The 13,677-nt window shown below is 59.3% G+C and overlaps 2 protein-coding genes across 2 annotated transcripts in view; one reads left to right on the forward strand and one right to left on the reverse strand.

The window, feature by feature from the left end:
• Positions 1-4,238, forward strand: part of Galnt2 (polypeptide N-acetylgalactosaminyltransferase 2) — a 95,432-nt gene extending 91,194 nt beyond the window's left edge. Inside the window, exon 16 of the mRNA XM_005320383.3 lies at positions 1,928-4,238. Within this exon, the coding sequence (XP_005320440.1) occupies positions 1,928-2,083 (156 nt within the window). The 3' untranslated portion in view covers positions 2,084-4,238. The remainder of the gene's footprint in view (positions 1-1,927) is intronic.
• An 8,000-nt stretch (positions 4,239-12,238) lies between these two features.
• Positions 12,239-13,677, reverse strand: part of Pgbd5 (piggyBac transposable element derived 5) — a 50,384-nt gene continuing 48,945 nt past the window's right edge. Inside the window, exon 7 of the mRNA XM_078023025.1 lies at positions 12,239-13,668. Coding sequence (XP_077879151.1) covers positions 13,473-13,668 — 196 coding nt within the window. The 3' untranslated portion in view covers positions 12,239-13,472. The remainder of the gene's footprint in view (positions 13,669-13,677) is intronic.

Below are 13,677 nucleotides of genomic sequence, written 5' to 3' on the forward strand. Positions count from 1 at the left end.
GTGCTCTACCCTCCTGTCCTCTGCTGAACCCTGCCCATCTTGGCAGTGGGTCCCTCTCTGGGGCTCTGCTTGCTGCCTGATTTGCTGTTGGTGCAGTTTCAGGACCTGTGTGGACCCCCAGTAAGAAAGTGGCTATCAAACTTGGGAAGGGGCCACCAGCATGACCCAGCCACAGAATTCAACCAGGCTGCCAGAGGGGATGGCCCCCGATCAGGCCAAAGTGGCATTTCCTTTAGGAACTGGCAGGCAGGGTGTTTTTTATATAAAGCTGTGGTAAAGTGATGTTCTTGGCTAGTCCTCAAAGCCTTTTTAAAACAAAGGGCTGCTATAATCTCTCGATTGAAGTTGCTAGTTGTTCTCTCCAGTCCTGTTCTCAGGCCGTAACTGATGTCCTCAAAGGCTCTGTGGTCTCCAGAGGGCACTTAGTGAGTGGGATCTGCAAGGTTATAGCTGAACCCAGATTTGGGAGAGGGTGCCCACACCACCGTGGTCATCAGAAGGGCAGAGACCACTGGCCGACCAGCACCCCTCCTAGGGCAAGATTGTTGTCTTCCCCTTGCTTGAGGAACAGCTGTCCTGCTGCAGCCAGTGCCGGATGACCAGGCACCTCCCACATTCCTGTTTTGTGAGCCTTGAAGAAGGAGATGGCACTGGGGAAGTCGGAACACCCGATTCTGGGGGACCATAGAAGCACCTCCAGGAGGTCCCTGGTGCACTGCATGACGGGCAGAAGCGCCTCCAGGGGTCCCTGGAGCACTACTTGAGGGGCAGAGGTACCTCAGGGTCCCTGGTGAACTGAATGAGGAAGAAAGCTTCCCCTGGTGCACTGCATGGGGGCCAGAGGTGCCTCAGGGGTCCCTGGTGAACTGAGTGAGGGGATAGAGGTGCCCCAGAGCTCTCTGGTGCACTGCGTGGGGGGGCAGAGGTGCCCCAGGGGTCTCTGGTACACTGAGTGAGGGGATAGAGGTGCCCCAGAGCTCCCTGGTGCACTATGTGGGGGAGAGGCACCCCCAGGGGTCCCTGGTGCACTGCATGAGAGGCAGAGGTGCCCCCCAGGGGTCCCTGGTGACTGAGTGAGGGACAGAGGTGCCCCCAGGGGTCTCTGGTACACTGCATGGGGGAGGCAGAGGCACCCCAGGGGTCCCTGGTGACTGAGTGAGGGACAGAGGTGCCCCCAGGGGTCTCTGGTACACTGCCTGGGGGGCAGAGGCACCCCCAGGGGTCCCTGGTGCACTGAGTGAGGGACAGAGGTGCCCCCAGGGGTCTCTGGTGCACTGCGTGGGGGGCATCAGGGCTCAGCCTCTGCTAATGGGGAGAAATGTTGGGGAGTAGAGTCAGAACTGCAGAGATTTTTAAACGGGGCTGTTTCTGGCACTGGCTCAGCAGCAGGCCAGGCTGATCCTCAGATGCCCTGCAGACTCTCATAGACCCTGGCTTCTGCTGTGGGTTGCAGGCCACCTGGCTGTAGTGTGGAGGCCTGTTGTGAGCCCGAGTACCCTGGTGGCTCCCTGTGCCCTGGGGCAAGCCTGGAGCTCCACAGAGGGCAAAAAGGCGCAAGGTGGGATGGCTACCTGTACCCGTGTCCTTCCTCACCAGGTCTCCTGACTGCTAGTTGGCCTGAGTAGGTCTTTAGCAGGGGCTCCACAGCTAGGTGCCTGTGGCCTCACTGGACACTGGCCAATCCCTGTGTTCAAGTGTTGTTTTGATGCTGGGGCCTCAGGAAGGCAAGGGGAAGATGGGCCACTGGTCAAGCTGTGGGTTTCAGCAGGGCGGAGGTGTATTGCCTGCCACCCTCACCAGCACAGGCACCTCTGGTCCTTGAGGCCAGGGAGGGAGCCCGTTTGCCCACGGGGGTTACCCTTGAGGGTTGCCACTGGAAGACCTCTGGGCTGCTGTGCTCACGCCTTCTCATGCTCTTCTCTTGCAGAAGTGGGAGCAGATCGAGGGCAATTCCAAGCTACGGCACGTAGGCAGCAATCTGTGCCTGGACAGCCGCACAGCCAAGAACGGGGGCCTGAGCGTGGAGGTGTGCGGCCCGGCCCTCTCGCAGCAGTGGAAGTTCTCGCTCAACCTGCAGCCGTAGGGCCAGCGCTGCCATCCTGCCTCCTGCACCACCGGCCAAGTTTGGTGATCACATTATTGATTATGTTTCTTAAACTTTCCACGAAACTATATACCTCAGTATTCCATCATGGTCTGAAAGTCGGAGGACCCAGCAAGGTGTGGGCCGTGCCCACGTGGCAGCAGGAAAGGAGAGCTGTGTCCCCCGGGGCCAGCCGCCCACTCCCGCCCAACGTGCTCCCCACTTGCTGGGCAGCTGAGGAAAACAGCTGAGGCTGAGGACAGGAGGAGCAGTTGATTGGTGTGCTCTCTGAGGACAGGAAGGGAGGGTGCAATGCGCGGGGAGGACTCTGCATTGGCACCTGTCCCACCGGCCGCATGGTGTCCGCAGAGCCGACTCCAGCGGCAGGCTTTGTGGCCGTGCCCACCCCGCCTCCCTTCTTCACTGACGTGCTTGCTGTATCTGAACATGAACTTTCCGTGGTGGGACACTAAATATAACATACATGAGAAAGAGTGTGCGGCCGGCTCCCTGTAGTCTCCCTGGGTCGTCATCTGGTCACCCACAGGAGGGCCGACGCTCCTGGAAGGAGCAGGTGGCCGCCTTTGTCCCCTGGAACTTCATCAGCTCATAGGTGCTCTGGTGGCCCACGGAGCTCCCAGTTCCTATCCTAGGGCCCCTCGGGTGGCCTCCAGTTGGGGACTCAGCGTGTTGGGAACCTGCTTTTCATCTGTCGGTGTCTGTGAATCTGGACAGGTTACTTATTTTGGCAAGTATGCTTTGGGTTTTTTTAATTAAATTTTTTTTTTCTTTAAGGGGAAAAACAGCCCAATTCCGTGTCTCCCAGTGTGAGCCAGCAGTATCCCCTCCACATGGCAGGCAGGTCAGAGACGCTGGACAGCTCTGTGCACCAGCTCTGGGTTCCTACTGACTCGAGGCCTCAGGGCTTCCTGAGCTGCACCCTCAGCCTGCAGATGAACCTGGAGCCCTGGTGTGCCCGCTGCACCCAGTGCCCCACACGTTCCCCGCAGCATGGCTGCCTCGGGCCCTTGGGTGGGGTTGGGTGGACTCAAAACCAAGCCACGCTACACACTTGGGAGGCTTGGGTAAGTGGCAGGGGCTTGTGTCCTGTGCGGTCTCCAAGGCTGGTGCCATAGTGGGGAGGGGAGAACACCGGGCCTCTGCCTCTCACTCAGAAACACTGCCTGGAGCCCCGCTGCCTCCTGTGCCCCAGTTTTGACAGCCCGTCCCCTGTGGGTATGGCCACTGCCTGTCTCCCCTGCCCTCCCACACGGGTACCTTGGCTCCTTTTGCCTCATGTGCACATATCAGGCCCCTCTGGGGCCCGTGGAGGCCGAGAGCTGAGGTGCTAAAGGCTGCCAGTGCACACCCGAGCTGTAGGAAAGGAAGCCCTGCTGGGCGCCGCCTCAGGAGCCTGCAGTGTGCACGGTGCCCAGGCTTCATGAGGGCTGGGCCAAGTGGCTGCTGCGTCTCCTTCCCTCCAGGTAGATGGTGTCCATGTGCCAGGTGACTCTGCACCTCTCAATCCTTTGGTGTAGGGCTGAGGGGAGCCGTTCCTAGGCGCAGATGTGAGGCTGCTGAGCAGAACCCCAGCAGAGTCCAGGACCCAGCCTGCCCGGCACCGCCTTCCTCACCAGGTTCTGCTCTCACCCTGTTGCTGCAGCCCCTTTGGTCAGAGGACAGGCCATGGATGTGGGATAGATTGGGTTTGTCAGAGATGCCTGCACCCACGCCATGCTGATCACCTGTGCACCATGCTGCCTGGCCCATCTGGGCCACTAGGAGCAGAGGCGGCTGAGCCGGCCCTCCAGAGGAGCCGTGTTTACATGACGCAGTGTGCCAAAGTGACTTCCTGGGCGCGCCCTCTTCCCACTCCTCTTTATCCACCACCCCCATCCCCCCCCCACCCCCCCACCCCCCCACCCCCGCCCTTAGGAAGGGCGAGGCGGCGTCTCCGCTGCGGTGGTCCTTGTGCCATGCTGAAGCGATGGTGTCTGTGAGTCTGTTTTGCAAATTCAGAATATAGTTTGGTAATTTTTTTCCAGTTGATTTTTAAAAAGAACTGCTGTACAGAGCTTGTACTTTGTCCATTTTATAGATGGAAACCATCCTTGAGATTGTTTAACTTAAATAAAGAGAAGATACTTTATAGATACCGCTGTCTGTGGCGTCGCCATCTCTGGCCTTGCCAGGGCACGTATGTGGTGTGAGGGCAGTGCTGTGGCTTTTGCTATCATAGTCGCACACCCAGCATTAGCTGCTGTGCCCTTCTGCTGTTGAGCCACCTGCTCCTGGGACCCAGCTGCTCAGGCCTCTGTGGGGTGCACCTGGGGCCTGGTGCTGAGTGCCCACAGGGTGGCAGCCAGCTGGGGCCCCACCAAGGTTCCCTGGGTGTCTTCAAGCTGCTTGGGCTGAGTGCACCCCACAGGCTCTTCGGGGCACCCGAGGCTGGCCACTTGTTTAGCAGCTGGGTTGAAGGTGTGGGGGACCCTGGAGGGATGCCTGTCATGCACACAATGTGTCTTTCTTCCCACTGTGGAGACCAGATGTTGGCCCTGCTCCCGCCCAAGGGACAGAAGCCTTCACTGTGTCTGGGGTATGCTCTAGGCCCTCCGTGACTGCGTGCATGTCCTGCTCAGGCAGTACAAGAGGCTGTGCATTATGCATGGGACCCGGAGGCTGTGGGCCCAGAGCCACTCAGCAGCCTGCTGCGTGGACAGGCGGTGGTGCTGTGCACATGGGCACCCACCCTTGGGACACAGAGAAAGCCATCTGATGGGACAGGAGAGGCAGGGCAGGAGGGGGTCAGAGGAGGCACTGGGGAGCCCAGGAACAGTGGGTTCTGGGACTGTGGGCAGGGAGCAGTGGGAGCTGGTGCCTGGACCATAGGCCAGATCTACTTCTAGCCAAACTCAGCTATTTGCTATTGACTTCGCATTTCAGAAAATAATGAACCAGAAAAATAAAATCTCCATCTCCTGTCTATGGACGTGCCTTAAAAAGACAATTCTTCCTGATCAGTGTGTCTGTCCCAGCTTGCTCCCCAGCAGGTGGCCCTTCTGGGAGGTGGTGGGTTCTCTGGGTACTTGTCACGGTGATGATGTCAAATACTCACTCCATGTATGTATATTCAACAGTATTGTACGTGTCATGTTTCTAAAGATCTTGCATCCCTCAGGTCCAGAAGGAAAGAGGAATCTGCTACTTGAGCATCCAGGCTAGGGTGCTAGAGTTGGAGGCTGCGGCAAAGCACCCCTAGTCCTCACCTGCTCAAAAAGGCCCTGTAGGAGAGTTGGATGTAAGCCTTTAACTGCAGTCCCAGCAGCTCTGTGCAGCGTCCCTACAGGGCGAGTCCCACTCAGAGTGAAGACTGAGTTTCAGAAAGGCACTGGTTTGCAGAAGGTCATGTCAAGACCCTGAGGGTCTCCGTCAGTGGCATGATACACAATCCAGCAGTGGCTGAGGTAGTTCCTGGGCGTTGACTTTCAGCGCTGGGGCTTCTGTCTGAGCCTTCAGTTCTGCTTGCCAAGAAAGCCCCCAGCCATAGCTCAAGTGAGAGACGTCCATTCTCTCAGACGACAAGATCTGAAGACAACAGGATTCCAGGGGCGAGACACCTGAAGCATGCTTCCTGCCTGGCCCTGTGACCCCTCCCACCATGGCACAGGAGCAGGGGCACTCCTGAAAGTGGGCCACCTCCTGTACTTTCCCAGTGCTGACCATCACACCTGAGGCTTCCCAGGTCCTGGGGCTCAGATACTTGGGAAGCTGAGAAGCCACAACTTCCATGTGGTCCCTGCCAGGGACTGGGTTCTTTTGGCCAGGAGGACAGGGGAGGGGTGACTGCTCTCCACCACATAGGCCGGCCCCACTTGCCATCACTGGGAGGACTCCAGCAGCACTGATGAGCAGCCAGAAGTGTACTTCCCACAATGCCAGGGCCGTGGGGCCCTTGCCCTGCTCAGGGACTTCTCTTGAGGTCTGCTGGTGGCTCAGCCTGTCCTTAAGGAGGCTGCAAGTGAATAAGACACTGCCTGAGTTTACGAAGACCACCAGTCATACCAAGATACCATCGTCCCCTTTGCCGTGCATGCCCAGGCTGCCACCTCAGCTGCAAGAACTATGCACTTACATGACACTTTGAAACACCTGCAGAGTAATTAATGTGACAAGGATGCCATGGCTGGGCTGGGCTCAGTGGCAGAGCGTGTGCCTAGCATGTGAGAGGTATTGGGCTCCCTCCCCAGCACCACATGAAGAGTTAAAGATATGGTGCCCGTCTACAACTAAAAATACTTTTTAAAAAATGCCCATGATGGTTTCATCAAGGACAACTCCCAAAGTGTCGGCCACGTTCATAGTAGCAGGGATGCCAGGCATCAGAGGGCCATGGTATAGGGTCATCATTGCCCTGGAAGCACCTGGACCCAAGTTTGCCCTCACCACAGGTGAGTGTGGCTTCCTGGAGCTTCAGTGACGTGTTGGTTAGTTGTGGATGTCACTGGGAGGCCCAGGGTTGCCTAGAACAGTGTCCAAGCTGTGTCCCAAGGAGGCTGGTCTATTGGGTAGCATGGTGAAGGGGATGTGTGGGCAGCACCATCCAGTGTACCAGGACCCCTGGGAGGACAAAAGACCATATCCTTTCCTGGAGCTGAGGGCTACTCACTCTCTTGCCCCTGAACATCAGAACTCTAGGCCTCTGACCTCTGGATGCCAGGACTTACCAGCAGCCCAGTTCCCAGGCCTTTGGACTTGGACAGAGCCACAGCCAGCATCCTGGGGTCTCTGACTTACAGACTGGGCCTCCAAAGTCAGGTGACCAGTTCTCCTGTCCCCACTATTTATCTGTGGGTCAGTCTCTGCTGAACCCTGACTAACATGAGTGGTTTTGTCTTCCTTCTGCTACAATGTCAAGTGAAAGGGCCAAGACAATGCCAGAGACAGGTGTCCTTGGGGCACAGCCAGGAGACTGCTCAGGATCCAGCTGCTGTGACACTGCTCCTGAGCTCTAACACTGACTCTGAGGAAGAACAGATCACCCTTGAGGCTCAAGCAGGCACTTGACGGACATCACTGGGAAGAGCAGCTGGCGGGGGCCTGGGCATGTGGAAGCCAAGCCGAAGGGGCTTCTGGGAGGCTCCTGCGTGGAGCACTGGTTGATGTGGCCCGAGGTGGCTGGCCACCTCCTCTTTACGATGAGCTGCCTGGGAGGTAAAATGGGCAGACTATCGGGTCCCCAGAAGAAAGGCAAGGGCCTCCCAAATGCACCTCCTCACCCAGAGGGCTGGGATGTGTCTGACTGCTGGGAATGTTAGCTTATCCATGGAGCAACCATCTTGGAGTCAACTTGGCCTGGACCCAGCTCTGGATACACAGGGCACAAGCTGCCTGCTGCTTCCGAACTCCCTCGGTGTGTGCAAGGCCTCTAAGAGGCTGAAGGGAGGGAAGGACCTGGTCTCGGGCAGAATCAGCAAACTAGGGCCCACCTCCAGCAGGGAGGAACCCTGAGCGGAAGGGGCAAGTGGAGGGCCCCCTGGGGAGGTGGCTGGCAGACTGCCTGCTACCCCCATGGACACAAGGGAGCTTGGGGAGAGGTGCTAGTTTTGGAGATGTGGGACTTGGATGCTGTGGGGCTGAGACTGGGCTTGCTGAGGTGTGTTGTGCTTGTAGGATGAGTCAGGGTGCACTCTGGCAGGCTGTGGACAGCCCACCCAGAGGGGGCTGGGCAGGTAGAGGCCGAGCCAAGGGGCCTAGTTCCTGGAGCACCTAAGTGTAGTGGCCAGCAGAGGGAGGCTCAGTGGTCCCATGGTGGGCTCCAGGGGTGGACCCTGACGACAGGGTCCCCTCCACCCCACGCACGGCCTGGAGAACACTGCTATGGGTGCTTGCCAGTGCCTCCCTGTGACCTCTGAAAAAGCAGGTCTTCCTCAGGAGACCAGGAGCCCGGACTCCATGCTTCCGTGATTGCTGGAGCTCGCGCATGCACCATGACGTCCTGGGTATGTGGCCGTGGGTCTGCCCTACTCCTTCAATTGCAGGAGAGCACTGGAACCTTCTGCGGGCCTCCTTGAATCCCTCTACATAGACACACACACCTGAATAGGACACTTACAGGCTATGTTTTTGCACAGGTCAATTGTGGGGGGCCCTGCACACCCCTTCAGGCGCTCAGCCCTTCGTGACCCCATCCTGAGCTCCCTGGCATCTCTTGTTGGAGGCAGTGAGGGTCCATGTGGGGAACACCTGTGTGACAGGCTGTTCTGCTGCCTCTGTAGCCCGCAGTGCCTGCAGGCAGAGGAGGTGAGCCCTCCGAGGTCCAGCTGCACCTTGCCCCCCAGCTGCTTTCTGCCACTTAGGTAACTCCCAGGCTCTCAGCCAGCAGCAGGGGGCTCTGTGGCTGGTGGGTTTTCCAGGTGAGGGAGTGACTGCTGGCCTGGGCAGGGGCTGCTGCTGCCGCTGAGCACTTGATCTTGCATTGGAGCAGCCCTGAGGGGCGCTCACCAGCCACCTGTCTGACACCACCCTTCCTGTGGACAGAGGGTGGTGTGGGCACCCTCAGGAGGTGGTGACGACCACAACCTGACTGCAGACTCAGATCCTGCATGGGCTGGAGCACTGTTGCTCTGCGTCACAGCAGGGCGGGCCAGCCTGCCGTGCCCTGGCTGCTGGCCGGCTCCTCCCTACTTGCTCCCATGCATCCCTGGACTGACTTGCCGTGTTGCCACCCACTTCCCAGTGGCATGCCCACCCTCCTGGCTGGTCATGTGTTCCTCTCCACTGCCAGATGTGTGTTTCTGGGGCAGCAACCACTGGGGAATGTCCACAGAGGTGCCCCAAGACGAGTATGGAGTTCTGCAGCCCCTTTCCACAGCCCTGCCGCTGGCCCCATGGCTCGATGGCTTGCCCTGGGACCCTCAGCCGGGCCCTACCTGCCTCCCTGTCTCCATCTTGACAGCAGCTGGAGACATGCATGGCTGCCCTCTGCTGGCCAGGCTGGGCAAGGCCTCTCTCCAAGGAGGGGCAGCATTGATTGGGAAGCGCTACAGGTGAGGCCAGCTGTGAATGCCTATGTGGCAGGCTGTCCTGCTGCCTCTGTGGCCTGTGGTGCCTGCAGGCGGAGAAGTTGAGCCCTCCAAGGTCCGGCTGCACCTTGCCCCCCAGCTGCCTTCTGCCACTTAGGTGACTCCCAGGCTCTCGGCCAGCAGCAGGGGGGCCCTGTGGCCAGTGGGTTTTCCAGGTGAGGGAGGAACTGCTGGCCTAGGCAGGGGCTACTGCTGCAGCTGAGCACTTGGCCTTGCATCTGAGCAGCCCTAAGGGGCGCTCACTTGTTCCAACTCCGCAGGAATGCTGCCCGGCCCACCCTGCCCCCTCAGCCCCACTGTTGCTCCTGGAGCATGGTTACCTTGTTTGGTTCCTGCTGTGGCCAGGGCTTGCCTCCTCTTGGGCTCCCCTAGACACACCTGGATGGACATAGCCAGGGGTAGGCGACCAGTGGGGTTCTGGAGACGGAATGTGTCTTTCTAGTCCTTTTGGGGGGCTGGTGGAGAGGGATGCCGCCCCGAAGCCACGACCTCCTGGCCAGCAGTGCTGTCGGTCACCTCTGCCTCCCGAGGCCAGAACCTGCCTATCCTGACATCTCTCCTGTAGGCAGAAGTGTGGACCCTGCCTTCCCTCCCTGCAACCTCCAGGCAGGATTACTGGGCTCCTGCCCCGTGACCCTAGTGGCAGATGTTCACCAGCAGTGTCATGGGTTCCCTCCAGCACACATCCTTGTCCAGGAAACCTCACCCCCACTTTCCGGGCCATGTGGGTCCCACGGCAGCTCCCTGAAGTGTCTATCCAGAGGCAGGGCCTGGCTCAGCCAGTCCCACATGTGGCTTTGCTGTTAGTGCTTTGGCCACGTGAGACACTGGATTCTGCTGTATAGGGGAAGGTCCCCAGGCTTGAGCACCTGCCTTCGGTAAAAGTTGCTGTGGTGTGTGGGAGGGAGGGTGCCCAGAGGGAAGGTCTGGGGATGTGGGGAGCAGGGAGGGTCCTCCAGGAGGTGAAGGCAACTGTGCAGAGGACAGTGGGTGGGGCAGTCTTGGCTCACAGGAGGGCCTAGAGCACCTCATGTCTTGCTAAGGCAGAGAAGCACGTGTCCCAACCCCTGTTCCCCACAAGGAGGGGGGCAGCCTGGGGAAGAGGTCAGCCACCTCACTTTACACAGGAATCCTTGGGTCACAGAAGATGGCTACACAGTCTTACCTCTGAGGACTCTTCCTGGGCTGAGAGGACAGCTGTGGCCACAGCGGTGCTCCCAGCAAGGGCGTTGGCTCCTGCATCAGTGTCCCCCTGGCCCTCACCCCTCGCCCACCCCGCCTGCCCCTTCATTTGCCAAGAGCCCTGAGGATTCCCAGGTGTGGCCATCTCAGACCCCGGTGCTTCCCTTGGGTACCCTTCCCCACATTGCTACCACAAAGGACCACAAGAGGCCACAGCAACGTCCTCGACGGCACCTCAGAGTTGAGACCAACCCAACCTGGTTGTGACCAACCTGGCTGGAGCAACAGCCACACAGTGAGGTGCCTGGCTGCATCACAGCCGGCAGGAGCCACGCTCCGCACGCGGCTCAAGCACACCAAGTTTGTGAGGTCTGTGGCCAGAGTGGCCAGCATGAGAGCCCAGATGTGCTGAGATGCACAGCCCAGGGAGGTGGATGTTTCCCAAGGGTATCAGCTGGGCTTTGGAGGGCAACCTGGGGAAAAGAAGCAGCAGTGCAGGTGGGAGCCCCAGAGGAGCGCTGTCCAAGTCCTGGCCTGGCCCTTAGTTAGTGGGACCCTCCCCTAAGGAGGGAAGGGGGCCTGGGGCAGGGTCACTGGAGAGTCCTGTGCTCCTAGAGTCCCACCTCCCCTGAGGAGGGAATTCGGGCCTGGGGCGAAGTTCCTGGAGGGTCCTGGGCTCCTGATGTCCCACCTCCCCTGAGGGGGAAAGGGGGCCTGGGGGCGGGGTCCCTGAAGGTCCCTGTGCTCCTGGTGTCCCACCTCCCCTGAGGAGGGAAGGGGGCCTAGGGCAGGGTCCCTGGAGGGTCCTGGGCTCCTGGTGTCCCACCTCCCCTGAGGAGGGAATGCGGGCCTAGGGCAGGGTCCCTGGATGGTCCCTGCTCTCCTGGTGTCCCACCTCCCCTGAGGAGGGAAGGGGGCCTAGGGCAGGGTCCCTGGAAGGTCCTGTGCTTCTGGTGTCCCACCTCCCCTGAAGAGGGAAGGGGGGTCTGGGGGCGGGGTCCCTGGAGGGTCCTGAGCTCCTGGTGTTGCACCTCTCCTGAGGAGGGAAGGGGGGCCTGGGGCAGGGTCCCTGGAGGGTCTTGGGCTCCTGGTGTCCCACTTCCCCTGAGGAGGGAAAGAGGGCCTGGGGCAGGGTCCCTGAGACCCTGGTGTCCCACCTCCCCTGAGGAGGGAAGGGGGTCCTGAGGCGGGGTCCCTGGAGGGTCCTGTGCTCCTGGTGTGCAATCTGCCAGGAGCTGAGTCAGGACTCAGCTTCATCCCCTGGGGAGTTGAGGTCTCCCCAAGGAGAGGATAGGCAGTAGCCAGGCAGGCCATCCTCCGACCCAGAGCCTCTGCTTACACTAGAGGGGCACATGCTCTTTCTGACAGGGTCCCCAGGGAGGTGCTAGGTGAGGTCAGAAAGCAGGTCTGGACGAGAGTCTGGAAACCTACCTCTGTGGGTCTCAGGAGGAACAGACACAGGACCTGCCCACACCAGACCACTGTAGGCCACGGCCACTGGCCCCTCATCCAGTGCTATGCTCCAGGACCCCAGTGGATACCTGGTAGCACGTGGCACAGTCCCTGTGCCCCTGTGGTGAGTGCATTCATGCTGGACACAGTTGGGGCTGGCAAGACGCAGCAGCTGCCCAGCGATGGTCTAGAGCTCAGGAACTGATCTTCATGGAATTTTCTACCTAGTGCCTTGGGATGGTGCTTGATCACAGGTAGTGGGACATCAGGCGAGGGACCCCTGCACTTAGGGGCCACAGACATCTGTAGCAGTTGAAACTCAGCTGGATTTCATCCATGAGCTGCTCAGGGGTCCAGGATACCAGGACACAGGCCAGTCCATACAGTGGGCAAGCTGTGTATCCTGACCTTTGAAACAAATCCATGTATTTACAAAGAATCAACATCTAAATAGACTTTATTTTTTTTTTTTACTTGTTTGGACAGAAAAGGAAATTCATCGCTTTCATCCGTCTCCCTAAGTGTCGGAAACACGTCAACTCGAAACAGTGGGCCCCGTAGAAAAGCAACACAGATTAAAAATATATTTCTCCACGTGGTAAAAGTGCTTCCAGTCCACCCCAAGGGCAGGCAGAGGTGTCGGAGATGGTCTAGGATTTGGCCTACGGTCCGTGGCATCGAATTCAAACCACAGGTGAGGTGGCCACCGCAACTAGGGTGCAGAGGTGACGTGGGCTTAGAGCATGCTGGGGCACGCCTGCTCACCTGGGTGAAGGAGGCGGAGTGTCCCCAGCCTGAAAAGCTCTGCTGGATAGAGGGCCACCTGTCCCCGGGTGAGGCCACCCTGGAGAAGCCCCAGATCTTGAGCATGGCCAGGAAGGCAGCCCTGTGTCAAATCACGCCCCACCCAGCTTGTCCCCATGGTCCCAGTCAGGGATCACCAGAGCAGCGAACATCATGACCAGGAGGAAGGGCAGCCAGCAAGGATCCGCGTGGCAAGCAAGGATCCACAGCAGGGCATTTGCCTCACTGGCATTACACTTCTTTACAGAATAAGTAATTCTGTCAGTGACGGTGACAGACTCTGCAGCCACAGGCTGCCTGACCCTTGTTGGCCTGCAGCCAGTGTCCTGGGAGCCAGCGGCCTTCCCGCCTGTCACGGGCACAGACACAGAACTGATCATGCAAGGGGGTGCATGGGAACGAAGGGCACCCCTTTACAGTAGACCTTAAGCAACAGTAAGAAAATAACCTGAAGAGAGATTTAAATAAAAACAGCATCACGCTCGGCTGCAGCCTCTGGGGGCACCGTGGCCCAGCCCCACGGGGCCTGGGCAGCAACACCACCCTGCTCTGCGTCTGGTGGCATCACGCTGCTCACAGAAGGCAGACGCTGGGATGCCCACCTGCTCAGGCCTCGACTAGGCTCCCGTACTGACCAGGCCGATGCCCGTGCTTGCTGTTGCCACTGTCCTCTCTGCCTGTCAGGCTCCTGATCAGCCCACGAGCAACAGGCACTGTGCACACAGCCTCACAGGCTCCAGGGCATCAGGAGGACAGGACAGCCAAGATTGTGGCGCCACCCTGGGGGGACTCGCGCCTCTCTGGATGCTAACCTCACCAGGGTCCCTGAAGGGCAGGCTCCCCTCCTCCTGCCATGCCTGGGGCTGGCCTCAGTGGGCGGGCGACATGTCCTCCAGGCCCAGCAGCTCCCTCACCAGTCTCTCTCCAAACTGCGCCCGGCTGTACCTCTTCACGTGGTAGGCGTCGGACATCTTGTACAGGATGTAGGCGTTGTTGACGGCGATGCTGATGGCAAACCAGAACACCTGCTGCCAGGTCTTGCTGGGCTTGTGGGAGATGAAGTACCTGAGGCAG

Source organism: Ictidomys tridecemlineatus, chromosome 10 (genome assembly GCF_052094955.1).
Source record: "Ictidomys tridecemlineatus isolate mIctTri1 chromosome 10, mIctTri1.hap1, whole genome shotgun sequence".
Classification (NCBI taxonomy): domain Eukaryota; kingdom Metazoa; phylum Chordata; class Mammalia; order Rodentia; family Sciuridae; genus Ictidomys; species Ictidomys tridecemlineatus.